The 16,821-nt window shown below is 37.1% G+C and overlaps 1 protein-coding gene across 9 annotated transcripts in view; it reads right to left on the minus strand.

Moving 5' to 3' along the window:
* The window catches only part of lrp2a (low density lipoprotein receptor-related protein 2a), a 109,024-nt gene that overhangs the window by 66,343 nt on the left and 25,860 nt on the right, over positions 1–16,821 (minus strand). For all 9 annotated transcript variants that reach the window (XM_058787765.1, XM_058787761.1, XM_058787760.1 and 6 more), the window contains 12 exons: positions 14,995–15,218; positions 14,230–14,436; positions 13,924–14,126; positions 11,286–11,426; positions 10,929–11,132; positions 8,802–8,994; positions 3,294–3,419; positions 2,891–3,021; positions 2,141–2,278; positions 1,686–1,967; positions 1,039–1,278; positions 138–257 (listed from right to left, as the gene is read on the minus strand). In XM_058787765.1, coding sequence (XP_058643748.1) covers positions 138–257; positions 1,039–1,278; positions 1,686–1,967; positions 2,141–2,278; positions 2,891–3,021; positions 3,294–3,419; positions 8,802–8,994; positions 10,929–11,132; positions 11,286–11,426; positions 13,924–14,126; positions 14,230–14,436; positions 14,995–15,218 — 2,209 coding nt within the window. The remainder of the gene's footprint in view (positions 1–137; positions 258–1,038; positions 1,279–1,685; positions 1,968–2,140; positions 2,279–2,890; positions 3,022–3,293; positions 3,420–8,801; positions 8,995–10,928; positions 11,133–11,285; positions 11,427–13,923; positions 14,127–14,229; positions 14,437–14,994; positions 15,219–16,821) is intronic.

The raw sequence follows: 16,821 nt of genomic DNA on the forward strand, positions 1-16,821 counted from the left end.
AAAAACAACAACTAAAAATCTGTTTGATCTGATTTAAACTTCCATAAGAGATTTTATAATACTGTTTATATTGTGAAAGATTCTATGTATTCATCTATGTTTGCACAGCTATTGGCGGGTATGTAATGAACTCTTACCACATCCGTGTTCATCCGCTCCGTCTGCACAATCTCTGTCTCCATCACACACGTAATTGGGGTCAATGCAGCGGTGGTCCGGACACTGGAACTGATCTGGCTGGCATGTGCCAATCGAATCTAGAAGAAGAGACACCACAAGAAAAGTTCTTTCAAAGCTTAAGACTTAATGGGATTCTCAGTTACATTTCATTCAGATGTTTCTCCTAAAATGCTTTAATAGAAATAAAAATGGTTTTCACAAGAATATACAGTGGAATATGACCAGCACAGACCTCAGATCATTTGGTTATAACACAATTTGATTAGAAATATTTTAGTTGTATTTGAGACCTGACTTTTATATATATATATATATATATATATATATATATATATATATATATATATATGCTATTTTACAAAGCCTTCGAAATGCATCTCATCCAATCAGAATTTAGAGTCAAAGCTATCTATTATTTATATACTGTATTTTATATATTATTTATATATTTGAAAATTCTCAGTGAGATTATAGCCACTTTGATCAACAGTGCCCAAGTTGTTATTTTCATTGACCTCACTGATTTCATTTAAAGCATCATTGATGTACTATTATAGATTTTGTTAATATTTTAAATTTGTTAATATTTTTTTTTGTTATCACCTTAATTTTAGTTAAAATTTTAGTAATATCGTTGAGTGTTTTTAAATTTAAATATAGTTTTTATTTATAGTTATTTATTAATTTTAATTTATTTAGTGTTAGTTATTTTAGTACTTCAAGTTACAAAACAAAACGAGAATGAAAAATGTTGTAGCTGAAATAAAATACATTTTTTTATATTTAAATTTATTTCAAATTACGAAAATGTTTTTAATGGTTTTAGTTTTAGTTAACTATAATATCCCTATGTCTCACCGCAGTTGTTCTCATCGGATCCGTCTCCGCAGTCATTGTCGGTGTCACAGAGCCATGTGCGGGGGATGCAGTGATGGTTGGCACAGCTGAACTGGTCAGACTGGCAAGTGCCAGGGGTCTGGGTGGGACAGTCACTCTCGTCACTGCCATCAAAACAGTCATTGTGTCCGTCGCAGTGCCAGCTTCTGGGCACACAGCGCTGATTGGCACAGGTGAAGGCAATGGGCGAGCATGTGTTATCTGTGAGCCAGCAGAGTGAGGAAAAAATTAACATGCTTATTGTCATTTTCAAAAAAAATCTCATAAAATATAAAAAATCTCATTGAAATGCATGCATTATTTTAACTTAAAGATTATAGCATGGCGATCATGGGTTTTGATTCTCTGAGCATACATGATACGATATATAACTGCATGATGTACATTATTTGCTTGGGTTGTATTTATTTTTATTGTCATATTAACTTCTCGAGTATGAAGTGTTTTGGTAGTTTTAGTGCATTTTTAATGCTGTGCCAAGCTGGAAGTTGGTAAGAGGAAATGTGTGAAGAGTTTTGAAAAAGTGACCAAAATAATGTCCTAGCGATTGCTCATTACTACCTTATCAGCACATGAATATTCACATGAAATATAAAGTAAAACATTACTATTAGTGCCACAGTTGGCTTCGTCGCTGTTGTCATGACAGTCATCAACGCCGTCACATTGGTAGCTCTGGGGGACACATTTCCCGTTAGTGCACGAGAAGGAGTTAGAGCCACACTGAAGGGTCGGCGGCTCATTGGATGGATCGTCCACACATGTCTGCTGATTCGCTTCCAGCTTCATTCCGTATGGACAGCCACACACTCGCTGGGAGTACGGCGCTGGGAAACAGAAATGACTGCAGTCTCCATTTGGGTTTGTTTGCCTGCTGCAGAAGTTAGATCCTGTTGGGTGTAAACAACAATGCACTTTGATCATTGCGTTATATTGCAACCATACTTGATTCATTTGCTGTATTTGAATAAATGGCCTTTACAAACCCTAATACCTTTGTGGAGGCATTACATTCAATGCAGAAATGAGTAAAGTAAATGAATCAATAGAAAGTGATTCTCACCAATCTGCGAGTCAGCATTGAAGGATTTGACATGCATGATGTGGCTGATCCCTCGGCGTATGATCATCATCTCCCCTCCGTCTGTTTTACGGACCCTCACGATTCCACCCAGCCTCCAGTCGGTGAAGTACACATAACCTGGACCAGCAAACTTCATTAATGTATTCAAACAGGCCATCTTTGAGAAATACCAGACCATGAACTCTGACTTCTGCCCTTTTATCTTTCAGCACCGAACAGACGAACTACACTGAGGTTGTAGTGACCTTCATTTCACAGATACCAGACGTGGCTATCCATCATCAAAGAAGAGGCCAATGGGACTAACATGTTTAGGATGACATTGAGATGATGACAGACATCAATGAATGGCAAAATTAACATTTCGTCAGTGAGTGGGTTTAATTTAGAATTCTTTCTAAAAGTCAGCCACATCTCTGTGCAGACAGATACAGATACAACAGACATAGAATGATACAATGATAGACAGACAGACATATAGAATGATACAATGGTAAAACGATAGATAGAACGATAGATAGAACGATAGATAGAACGACAGACAGACAGACAGACAGACAGACAGACAGACAGATAGATAGATAGATAGATAGATAGATAGATAGATAGATAGATAGATAGATAGATAGATAGATAGATAGATAGATAGATAGATAGATAGATTTCTGTAAGTACCGATTTCGGTACGAGTCAGTAGAATGATAGAGCGACAGATATTGATAAACGCACCTCCAAAGACAGTAAGTCCAAACGGATGGGAGATCTGAGTGATGCGATCCAAAGACAACCTGTTTTGTCCGTCAAAGTTGCTGTGCTCGATCTTATCAAAGAAGGCATCCACCCAGTACAGCCGCATGGCACTGAGAGGCAGATACATGATCAAGAGAGAGTTTTAGACCAATGCTGAGAAACAGGATTATGTCAGATCATGATTTAAGGAGATTAGGAGTGAGCGTGTTGTTGAATGTGCAACAAAACAAATAATGATGAGTCACAGCTTTAGGAAGCCATCGAAGTTAAAGCAAAGAGAGGAAGGTTTATGAATGAAACAGAAATGGATCATTGTTTGTAGTATTATGAGCACAACTGAATGCTGTATTGTTGTAGTTTAATTCTGGGAACTGTAACTCACCTCCAGTCAATGGCCAAGCCATTTGGCCAGCCGAGAGTGGTGTTTACAATTGACTGAGCATGTGAACCATCACCCCAGGCCCGCATAATCTTCGCAGGACGGTACCAGTCAGTCCAGAAAATATAACTGCCAAGCACAAAGACATACACGGCTTTCAAATAAATAGTTCACCCAAAAATAAACATTCTGTCATCATTTACTCAAGCTCATACCAATTTTTTTTTTTACTATATTTCCTCAGAAGAACACATGCAATTACAATGAATGGGCACTAGAGCTTTTAAGCTTCAAAAAGGACACAAATTCACCTTAAACGTACAATAAAAGTTCTTCATATTACTGGTGAGTTATATAGACATATATATACTACCGTTCAAAAGTTTCGAATTCCGGAAATGTTGGGACGTTTTTTACATTTGAATAAAATGAAAACTAAAAGAATTTCAAATCACATGAACCAATATTTTATTCACAATAGAACATAAAGAACATAACAAATGTTTAAACTGAGAAATTTTACAATTTTATACACAAAATGAGCTCATTTCAAATTTGATGCCTGCTACAGGTCTCTAAACAGTTGGGATGGGGGCATGTTTACCATGGTGTAGCATCTCCTCTTCTTTTCAAAACAGTTTGAAGACGTCTGGGCATCGAGGTTATGAATTTCTGGAGTTTTGGTGTTGGAATTTGGTCCCATTCTTGCCTGATATAGGTTTCCAGCTGCTGAAGAGTTTGTGGTCATCTTTGACGTATTTTTTTAATGATGTGCCAAATGTTCTCTATAGGTGAAAGATCTGGACTGCAGGCAGGCCAATTCAGCACCCGGACTCTTCTACTACGAAGCCATGCTGTTGTAATAGTTGCAGTATGTGGTACTGAAATACACGTCGTCTGGAGGGGAGCATATGTTGCTATAAAAACTTTATATACCTTTCAGCATTCATAGTGCCTTCCAAAACATGCAAGCTGCCCATACCGTATGCACTTATGCACCCCCATACCATCAGAGATGCTGGCTTTTGAACTGAATGCTGATCACATGCTGGAAGGTCTCCCTCCTCTTTAGCCCGGAGGACACGGTGTCCGTGATTTCCAACAAGAATGTCAAATTTGGACTCGTCTGACCATAGAACACTTTTCCACTTTGAAACAGTCCATTTTAAATGAGCCTTGGCCCACAGGACATGACGGCGCTTCTGGACCATGTTCACATATGGCTTCCTTTTTGCATGACAGAGCTTTAGTTGGCATCTGCAGATGGCACGGCAGATTGTGTTTACCGACAGTGGTTTCTGGAAGTATTCCTGGGCCCATTTAGTAATGTCAATGACTGAATCTTGCCGATGAGTGATGCAGTGTCGTCTGAGGGCCTGAAGACCACGGGCATCCAACAAAGATCTTCGGCCTTGTCCCTAACGCACAGAAATTTCTCCAGTTTCTCTGAATCTTTTGATGATGTTATGCACTGTAGATGATGAGATTTGATTTTTGATTTTGCGATTTGACGTATTCCACAATCTTTTTATGCACTCTTTCACAGATTGGAGAGCCTCTGCCCATCTTTACTTCTGAGAGACTCTGCCTCTCTAAGACATCCCTTTTATAGCTAGACCTGATGTCAATTAACTTAATTAGTCGCTAGATGTTCTCCCAGCTGAATCTTTTCAAAATGTCTTGCTTTTTCAGCCCTTTGTTGCCCCAGTGCCAACTTTTTTGAGACCTGTAGCAGGCATCAAATTTGAAATGAGCTCATTTACTGGATAAAAGTGTAAAATTTCTCCGTTTAAATATTTGTTATGTTCTCTATGTTCTATTGTGAATAAAATATTGGCTCATGTGATTTGAAAGTCTTTTAGTTTTCATTTTATTCAAATTTAAAACACGTCCCAACATTTCCGGAATTCGGGTTGTAAAAGAAGTCTCTTATGCTTTATTATGATTTTATATTTTAAACTGTTTTTTATTAATATTATTTTTCAGGATTCTTTGATGAATATAAAGTTTCTATTTGAAATAGAAATCTTTTGTTACAAATTAATTGTATTAACTGTCACTTTTCATTCATTTAATGTATCTGAATAAAATTATTATTTTCTTTCAATACAGCCCTGTATATACAGTATATATATATATATATATATATATATATTTAATACAAATGTTTGATTGTTCAAATTGTTCTTTTTTATTTCTTTTGTATTTCTTCAATTTCTGAAGTCTTCTAGACTGAAGTCATATGGATATACCTTTCACTTTAGAGTTTCTCATTCAAAAAACTGAGAAGAGGGGCCAAAAGTCATACAGGTTTGGGACGGCATGTGGGTGAGGGAACAATACCAAAATCACCACAAATCTTCACCCCGTGCCCTCACCAAAAGCCAAATTAATAGGTGGGGATGCATTCGAAACCATCCGCTGGGTTTTATTTATAAACTGTGAGGTATAGACAGTTTATCTGAGTGCTCTGCGGGGTTTTCCCCCGTTAAGCCAAGTTCTTAGTGTGCACTACAATACCGGCCTTCATGCAGCACTAATCTAGTCTCCTGGGCCCAGAGGCCTCATGACTTTGAAGCCATTGGAAATGTCCCACTAGCACGGCATAAAGAGCTCCTTTATCTGTGCCAGGTTCAAAGCAGGAGCAATCTATGAATGGCTGGGCACCTCCTGCATTATGAAAGGTGTGACTGGACACAAGTGGCCCGATTGTTAATGCTTTTTCATGGTCTTAGGGAAACAGAGAGGCGAGGTGAAAGCAGGGCTCCCCCGAGCTGTGTTTCTGGCTCACGGTCGCTCGTTGAATTGTGTCTGTTGACATTTGAACGTGCCTGTGATTTCAAACTCACGGTCACAACGCTTTTTTCCATGAAGGAGGAAGTTTGAGTGTGTTTTTTTTATGAATGCAACTTTTGGCCTACAGTAGCAATGATTCTGTTCCAAAATCTCGTAAGCTGCCTATAAAGACATCATATGTGACCCCGGACCACAAAAGCAGTCATAAGTAGCAGGGATATACAGGTGCATCTCAATAAATTAGAATGTCGTGGAAAAGTTCATTTATTTCAGTAATTCAACTCAAATTGTGAAACTCGTGTATTAAATAAATTCAGTGCACACAGACTGAAGTAGTTTAAGTCTTTGGTTCTTTTAATTGTGATGATTTTGGCTCACATTTAACAAAAACCCACCAAATCACTATCTCAACAAATTAGAATATGGTGACATGCCAATCAGCTAATCAACCCAAAACACCTGCAAAGGTTTCCTGAGCCTTCAAAATGGTCTCTCAGTTTGGTTCACTAGGCTACACAATCATGGGGAAGACTGCTGATCTGACAGTTGTCCAGAAGACAATCATTGACACCCTTCACAAGGAGGGTAAGCCACAAACATTCATTGCCAAAGAAGCTGGCTGTTCACAGAGTGCTGTATCCAAGCATGTTAACAGAAAGTTGAGTGGAAGGAAAAGTGTGGAAGAAAAAGATGCACAACCAACCGAGAGAACCGCAGCCTTATGAGGATTGTCAAGCAAAATCGATTCAAGAATTTGGGTGAACTTCACAAGGAATGGACTGAGGCTGGGGTCAAGGCATCAAGAGCCACCACACACAGACGTGTCAAGGAATTTGGCTACAGTTGTCGATTCCTCTTGTTAAGCCACTCCTGAACCACAGACAACGTCAGAGGCGTCTTACCTGGGCTAAGGAGAAGAACTGGACTGTTGCCCAGTGGTCCTAAGTCCTCTTTTCAGATGAGAGCAAGTTTTGTATTTCATTTGGAAACCAAGGTCCTAGAGTCTGGAGGAAGGGTGGAGAAGCTCATAGCCCAAGTTGCTTGAAGTCCAGTGTTAAGTTTCCACAGTCTGTGATGATTTGGGGTGCAATGTCATCTGCTGGTGTTGGTCCATTGTGTTTTTTGAAAACCAAAGTCACTGCACCCTTTTACCAAGAAATTTTGGAGCACTTCATGCTTCCTTCTGCTGACCAGCTTTTTAAAGATGCTGATTTCATTTTCCAGCAGGATTTGGCACCTGCCCACACTGCCAAAAGCACCAAAAGTTGGTTTAATGACCATGGTGTTGGTGTGCTTGACTGGCCAGCAAACTCACCAGACCTGAACCCCAGAGAGAATCTATGGGGTATTGTCAAGAGGAAAATGAGAAACAAGAGACCAAAAAATGCAGATGAGCTGAAGGCCACTGTCAAAGAAAAAAAATGTTTTTTTTTATTGGTCTTATGAAGTATTCTAATTTGTTGAGATAGTGAATTGGTGGGTTTTTGTTAAATGTGAGCCAAAATCATCACAATTAAAAGATCCAAAGACTTAAACTACTTCAGTCTGTGTGCATTGAATTTATTTAATATATGAGTTTCACAATTTGAGTTGAATTACTGAAATAAATGAACTTTTCCACGACATTCTAATTTATTGAGATGCACCTGTATTTGTAGCAATAGCCAACAATACATTGTATGGGTCAAAATGATAGATTTTCTTTTATGCCAAAAATCATTAGGATATTAAGTAAAGATCAAGTTCCATGAATATATTTTTTAAATTTCCAACTGTAAAAATATCAAAACTTATTTTATTTTTTGATTAGAAATATGCATTCCCGAGAACTTCATTTGGTCAACTTTAAAGGCGATTTTCTCAATATTTAGATTTTTTTGCACCCTCAGATTCCAGATTTTCAAATAGTTGTATCTCGGTCAAATGTTATCCTATCCTAACAAACCATACATCAATAGAAACCTTGTTTATTCAGCTTTCAAAAATGTAACCTTATGACTGGTTTTGTGGTCCAGGGTCACATATTAAGGCATCATAGCGAAAGCTTTTTCAAAAGATACAATAGCAGCATAACTATAGCATACTTATTTATCCTGTAATGCAAGACAAATATTGATCATAAATATAATTCATTAAATAACAGTTTACATCATCAACTAAAACTATAAAATAAAATAAAAAAATATTTCGGCCGGGTGACACTGCCTGAAAGCAAGACGCCAGATAAAAATAAATAAATAAAAATATGTATTAATTAATTCATTCATTCATTCATTCATTCATTCATTCATAATAAAAATTAAATAAAAGTAAATTTTGAAATATTCCTCTGGCAAGTAAAAATTTTAATAAAAAGTTGAAGTTGAAGTACTCAAAATTGCTAAAACTGAACTAAAAAATAAATTAAAGCAATTAAAGCTACATAGAAACAAAAAATTTAATAAAATGACAAAAGCACATTACACAAATACTAAAACTTAAACTAAAATTAAAACTGAAAATATAAATATAACACCTAATTCATAAAGCATTCGAAATTGGTTATGGTTATGTTCATTTCACTTGTCCTGGCAGTAGACAGCATGGTAGATCACAAAGTTTTGGAACAGAGCCATAGTATTAACTACTTATACATACTGTATTTATATATATATATATATATATATATATATATATAGCAATATTATAAACAAGATTAGCCAATAAACCACTCACCCAGCCACTGGGTGGACCACTATGGATCTGGGGTTGTTGAGGTTTTGTACAATGGCTCGTCTGGACTTATCCGCGACCTTCATGACAGATATACTCCTGTACCGTGGATCCGTCCAGTACAGGTTCTTCGATATCCAATCATAAGCAAGATCTTCCACACCATCCACCCGATTGGCTGCTAGTACCTCCCTGCCTGTGCAGTTTAAAGCAAAGAAACACAAAGATTAGAGCGCAATCCACTCCTTGAACTTTATGGAATCCTGAAAAGAAAAAAAAAAAGTTTTCACAAAAATATTATGCAGCACAACTGTTTTCAATATTGATAATGACAATACAGGTTTCTAGAGCAGTAAATCATCATATTACAATTATTTCTGAAGCATCATGTGACACTGAAGACTGGAGCAATGATGCTGAAAATTCAGCTTTGCAACACTGGAATAAATTATATTTTAAAATATATTTAAATAGAAAACTTTTTTGGATCAAATAAATGCAGCCTTGCTACTAAGGGAAAATAGTGCAAATGACTATGCTATCCCTTATATGAGGCTCACAGGTGTTGAATGAAACAAGCGAACTGTCTATATTGTTTTGGGTTGAGTCAGGGGAGGAGGGTATTAGTGTCCTGGATTTCTTTTAGAGATGTAGTCCAACACCAGTGAACACATTATCTCATGTAGTTGGCCTTTGAAGGCAGCTGATAGGCGAGATCACATGCAGCAAAATGTGTTGTTGGCACACAGCAAATATCCCGAGGGCTGAGTGAAGTATTCAGTGAGTATCAGTTTCTCACTTTATCTGCTTACAAGTCAAGGACATTTCATCAAGCAGAGCACAGATTTTGTGCTTTTTTTTCACCAACAAAATGAATAAGAAAATCTGAACTGAATCTCTCATCTCTGCTCTGCCTGTGTGCGTTCATGCGTTTCGGAGGAGGCGTGGCTTTGGAGAGTGATTTGCAGGGAGGGTGGGATCTTATGCTTTTAAAGCTAGCTTGCTATTGCTAGCCTCTACGAAATCACCTACAGTACCCTACCTTTAAAACTGGCTCCCAAATTCAAGATACGGGCAAAAAATGCCCCTTAAAAAACAACTTGTTTATAACTGTTTTGGGTGAAATATAAAAATGAATAAATGAAACAAATAAGTGAAATGTAAAAACGAATAAAAAAAGTTGATTATGGTATTGCATTTCAATCTTCTAAAGATGCACCAAACATTTCTTTTTATGCATTGTTTTATGCAGTGTTTAGCATCAAGGCCTGTTTACACCAAGAACGATAACTATAAAGATAACTAGATTAGCGGACGATATTGTCTGTTTATTCTCAGCGCATGCTCGTCCACCTCTTTAAATTCTCATGCTCGTTATAGCAGGATTGATTATGACTGGCTGTCAATATGTTTATCGTTCATCAACTGGAAAAAAATCGTTCTGAAAGTGGTTCCAACGATGTCGTTTCTCTGTGTAGTTGTGGTCTGGACTCTGCTATTCTTTAATATTGAGAACGATTTTTACAACTATATCTTTATCATCATCTTTATAGTTATCGTTCCTGGTGTGAACGGGCCTTTACATACAGTCTCATACGTATCTGTTGAGTGCATAAATGCAATGGCCAATTGGAGGCGTTTAGATTTTGACCTGACATTTTTTAAGCATTCTACTAATCAGCTTCAATAATCATTATTAGAATATTATGGGCAATAATCAACATAATATTGCAGTGCTACCCTGTAATAAGTTTCTGTTTTTTACATTTTATAAACTTTAATATGTAGGCTATTTAAAATTGCACTAATGTCATAACTTTGTTTAAAATACATGTATGTATGCCACCTTTGAGCAGCGTTAAACAGTCGGTGTAAATAAACATGCCATGTCAGAGACAGCTTCTGTGCCACCTTGGCAATGCAATGATGGCTTTTGCTGATGTTGATCATATTTTATTGGTAACAGCCTATAGTATTCTGACTGATTGAATTAATTGATTAAATTCTTACATAAAAAAGATGCATAGGTATAAAAAAGGTATAAAATGCATATATGTCTGGAAGAAGTTTGTTGAAATTGCTTACAGCAGCTTTACTGAAATATGCATATAAAAAACTAGCCATTCTCACCGGTTCCATCAACTTTCTGTTTGTAGATGATGTCCTTCACCGTATCAGAGAAGAAAATCGAATTGTCCGCAGCACTGAAGTCCACTCCAACGAAATAAGATGGAGTTCCTGTGATGGGGAGAATGATGTCTTCCTGCGTGGACAGGTTGAAGGGGATTCCTCTGACCGCCAGCTGACTGGAGAACAGCAGAAACTGCCTCACAGCTGCAAGACACATATTGCTTATTGTTTTCTTTAAACATCAAGCTGTTGCATCTCAAAATGATGATTTTTCACGATACGACCTGATTAAAAAGCATAAGATGCAAAGATGCAATGGTAACCAAAAACACAAGGTATGACTGAGATCTGTCTTACACGCGCATCTCTTGCCGTCAGCATGCAGATCGTAGCCCATCCGGCAGCGGCAGCGATATCCCAGACCGCCGTTATCAGTTCTGTGACTCAGAATACAGATGTGTTCACATCCTCCTCGATCCGTGCCACAGGGGTTACTTACTGTCCGATCAAACAAACGTACATGTCAATAAATCACAAAAACAATAGCAATAATTTAATGATATCTGCAGTATTTTTGTTTAAAGTGGCTATGTGGCTAACCTCTCCTAAGCACAGTGATTCAACCCTGCTGTCCTGGATGCAGTGGCGGTTCTACATTGAATTACTCCCCGGGCGAGACCCCCTCTGAGCGCCCATCCCCATTCGAGAAATTTTTTTTTGTAGGTTTTTTTGCTAAAAAATTTTGCACAAACAGTTTTACTATAACAATATAAGTGTAAGACAAGCTTATATTTCTCAATTGCACAAATCCTTCAACATGAAAAACACAATTCTGCACAAAACAGTATAAGTTATCAGAACTTAAATAAATATACTCTATATACATAATAAACACTCTGTGTTTATTTGGCACTCGACAATCAACAGATTTCCCATCCCCCAACACTGTCACTCACGACCAGAAGTCAAGACTAAACCACAAAGTGAAAATAGCAGTATTCTTTAGTGATATGTTATTTACACAGTGCAAATAGCTTTAGATTCTATTTATTCTATGTTAAAATAAAATAAAAACATGGCGAAAAACATTATTAGAGAAAAACATTACTTATTGCAAAAATAGTGGTAATTATCTGCACTTCTGCATTGTAATACATTATAAAATAGTATGCAATAACTTATTGAGTGTAATTTTTTAATTTTATTTCTAATTATTAAATGGATGCCACCTTATTGGGACAAAAGCCCTCTCTACACCTACCCTAACCCTACCCGATACTTTATGTTCAACTCTTTGATTATTTCCTTCATTTTTATTAAAAAATAAATGCTTTTCTGATGTGATGTGATTTGAAATTTAAAAAGGGAGAAAAAAAGTTCGCCAAAAGGTAGATTCCAACCCCGGTCGATCGTGTCGAAAGAAGTGTAACGCAAATTTTACCATCTGCACCACTGAATCTGACAGCTAGTAACCGTCTTTTGCATATTTAACTATCCCAATCATACATTTGTGGGTGGAGTTAATGTAAATAGCCTCTGCCAGCAACATAGCTATTTGCACTTAAATAGACACTCCGATTTTTTTTTTTATATTCCCAACAATTAAACAGTTGCCCACATGAAAAAACACTTCCAGCGCCCTGGGTGTGACTGACTTTAGCCCACTTGTCCCACTAATTTGGGAGAGGTGAACTGTCCCCGGCCGCACCCCTCCCGTTCCACTTCTCACACAGCTTCTGTGCTCGGTACCTTCTCAACAAGCAGGGGCGCCAATTTGCCAATTCCCCGCACAGTTATATGATAGATAATATGATAGATAATAGAAAACCGCTTAGCGTCGCAGATGATTTTTTTTTTTCCAAGTGCTTGTGCCGCCCCCCACGTGTCATGAAAAAATGCCGCCCCGGGCGGCTGCCCCGTTCGCCCATGCCTAAAACCGCCACTGCCTGGATGCAACTTGATGTTTAAACTACAAATATGATGCGATCACATTGCATTTCTGGCTATCATCATGTGTGGTTTCAGTGACTAATAACAAAACTTTTTGGGCCACGTTTTCACCTGTATTTAGCGCTGACCACTTGTGTGCGCATTACCAAAAACAAATCCTAGATGTAAACAAAGTCACTGGGAACAGAAATTGCACCATATATATACATATATATACATTTTGTATATACAGTATTTATATATTTATTTGCATATATTTGATGTGTTTATACATCTGCATATGTAAATTTTAACATGCAAAATAACTTTTGTATTTAAGTATTTTATACTTAAAACCAGTCAATTTTGCACACATTTTTTTATTTAATTACGTCATTTGCCATGCTTTATAAAATAAGTAATTAATTAATTCCCACAAAAAACAAGACTTCTGATTTTCAAAAACAGAATTTTAGTTTTATGTAATAACAAGTTGTAATGTAATAACATTGTATTATAATATGAGGTCAAACTGGCTGTCATGTTATTTTATTAATTTTTATCTACTTTTGTAGAATTTAATAATATTTTGAATTATCTTTCTAGTATTTCTCATTTTTTATTTCAACTTTAGTTTAACTTTTAGCAATTTTATTATGTGCTTTTGCATTTTTTTCTTATTTTGTTTTAATATTTCTATTTAGATTTCATTTTTTTTATTTCAGTTTTTGTTCAGTTTGAGTGCTTCAGCCTAACCTGTTTTATTTCAGTCGGTTGTGAAAGCCAATGTTTTTAATTTTCATGTACATTTTCTAAATCAAGTTCTAATATCTAATCTAATAGTTATATTTTGTTTCACCTTTTTTCAATTAACAAAAATTATTTTAATAGTTTTGTTTAACAATAACAACACAGGCTCATCGGTTTGATTTATTGCATAGAATTTTTTCTTTTTTGATAGTACTTCTATAGCCAAAACCACAATGCAATATTTCCAGAACCAAAACAGCACTGCAATCTTGTTCCTGACATCCAACAGTTTAATATACATAACACAGCTCCTTACCAAAGGGCTGTCTGTATGCATGGACCACAGTCAGGCCATGTGGTCTCTGAGAGGTCCTGTAGAGCTCTTGTGGGCTGTTGTCATTGTATTTATTAGCTTTCATAACGGCCATCTTGGTCCAGTCAGTGTAGTAGACCGAATGCTCAAACAGAGTAATGCCAAACGGATGAGGAATCACAGACCCACCATGGACCACAGTTTTCCTATTGGAGAATTCAAATAAGAGTTTAATAGACTTCCGGAAAGTGCAAGCAACTTACGAAAATCAGCGTGCATTTAAAAATAAAACATCTCTGCAGAAGATACCTGTGCAAGCCATCATAAGTGGTGGTTTCGATATAATCGTAACGGCTGTCCACCCAATACACTCTTTTAGCCTCAAGGTCCAAAGTAATCCCAGCAGGCCAGCCGAGTTTGGTCCTGATGATCCCATAGCGATTGGTTCCATCCATGTAGGCCCTCTCCAAACCCGGTTCCCCATTCAAAGTATCCCAGTCAGAGAAGAAAAGGTACCTAAACACAACAACCTCATTGTGACACCAAACATTGTTTTAATCATCTAAAATAGAAAGAGAAACTAATCCTAAACGATGCTATCCCATTATAATGACGAATTGCGATTTATTAATCTCATGTTGCACTAAAGGAGATGAAGAGCAACTTGAACTTCAATGGTATTTGCAAAATATATTGTTAGTGCTCAGTTTGGACAGCATCGGGTTACGGATAAAACCCTTGGGGATAAGAACGAGATTTTGAAATGAATACCCAAAGAACGTTATTTTCAAACACCAAAGCGATGCAACTATACGCATTTATTGTCACTTCTCAATTTAGCAGGAGGCCACCTGGCCGTGCAACCCTATCGGGTTTCTGTGAAGCTCATCTTTGCTTAATTACTTCTGACTAATCCTCACAGACAGTGTCCAACATTCCCGTTCTCAGTATCTGAGGCTCCAGATCCGAGATCAGCTTCATGATTGCGCTTACAATGGATGCGGATTAGGCGGAGGAAGCAAGGGTAAGATTAGAGTCGACGGGAAGCGTCTGACGTCTCCCTCGGGAACTCACCCCACGGTCGGGTCAAGCGCGAGACCTCTCGGGTTGCCCAGGTGCTCGGCGATCAGCGTCACCCGATTGCTCCCGTCCAAGTCCACCATGTCGATTCTGTTGACGCTGGCCTCCACCACGTACAGCTTATTATTCACCCAGTCCACGGCCAGGTTTTCAGGATAGTCCACGGATACATTCAGCACCACCTGCAAACGCGACCCGTCCATATCCACAGAAAACACCTATTTGGAGCAAACAAGTTGTGGATGGAGAAGTTGTTGTTGAGGTTTTGACATCCTGCTGAAAAGACCAGCATATGCTGTGCACCACTAGGGTTCTTAATATGTTAAAACTGACTAGTTGTAGAACTGGAATTACTAACTAAATTAGTAAGTAAATATGATTTATATTGTAAAATGTTATAAATAATACATTTCATAAATTAACGGAAATTACTAAATATACAAAGAGTAAAACTATTGAAAAATATAAGCACGATAAAAAGCATGTTAATTGAAATAAAATAAAATATTAGATGCAAAAAAACTTTAATTAAAAGAAAATTGGAAATGTTGCTAAGGCAAGGTGAAGAAATGAAATTATAAACTAAATTACTAAATAAAATGAATATCATACCAAAATTTTTTATAAATAAATAGTATAAAATAACTTAAAATACTAAGTGAATAAAAACTAAAACAATTTTATTGTACATTTAAATGATGAAATAAAATTAAATATAAATAATAGATGAAAAACGTAATGAAATGACTAAATAATTTACTAAATAAATAAAACGAACATTCTAAATAAATAAATAAAAGTGAAATTGGTAAATAAAAAAAAGTAAAACAGAACTAAAACCGAAATACAATTAAACTAAACCTACTGTAAATAGGAATATTTTTTTAAAAAAGGCTAAAAATTAAACAAATTAAAACGGAAAATATAAAAAGCTTATTCAAAATAGTAATATAAAAACTAATAAAAGTAAATAAATAATATTAAAATAACACAGGTTCAACCAGCAGAAATCCCTTGGCTAACCAGCTTCGCTTGAAAGACCATCATGGCCAACCAGCCTCAAGCCTGCATAACTAACGGCTAAAACTAGCACGAAATCAGTCTATAAAAACTCAGACTGATCTAAGGTGGTCTTTTCAGCAGTAATCCTACAAGAACATAATCAAAACTTGACATTACATTCTCTTCTTAAATAATCATGGGTAATAAGATTGTGGTCTGGCTTATATCATCTGACATCCGCGAGTTTGGCTTTCTCCGCTGCCCCAGAGGTGGTACTCTGAAACCACTGCCCTATTGATTAAAAGATGGCACCAGTTTCTCAGGCTGGATCCCTTGGCATCATAACACGAGCTAAGGCACCAATGCTCTTTGCAGGCTTCGCCCTTTGGAAACCAGAGCCAAACGTCTAAAAGACTGTGATTCTGAGCTGACCCGTTTACAGAAACTCAAGCTGTGAAGGTGGTCTGGTGGTGTGGCTCTCTGAGACCCCCTGCCACGACACTCAGAAGCCCGTCTTCTTGCATGTACCCACTTTTGTTTTACTCCATGGCTGATCTCCAAATCACAAAGCAGCCAAGAGTTTGAAACAAAGCTCTTCGATCTGGCCAAAGAATGCGTAAAAAAGGGACGAATACTGCACGCTCACTCCAGATACTCTCAGGTTGCATAAAATTACGCAGAAATATGCGAGCATTTCCCCGCATATCAGACACTTTCTGGAGATTAGAAAACGTCTAGCACCGATCCGAGCCAGTTACCGTGACTGCGGCCCTTCGGGAGCCAGACTGGTCACCCATTATTAACGTATTAGCAGTATCT

The sequence above is a fragment of the Onychostoma macrolepis genome, chromosome 09 (genome assembly GCF_012432095.1).
Source record: "Onychostoma macrolepis isolate SWU-2019 chromosome 09, ASM1243209v1, whole genome shotgun sequence".
NCBI classification, from domain to species: Eukaryota; Metazoa; Chordata; class Actinopteri; order Cypriniformes; family Cyprinidae; genus Onychostoma; species Onychostoma macrolepis.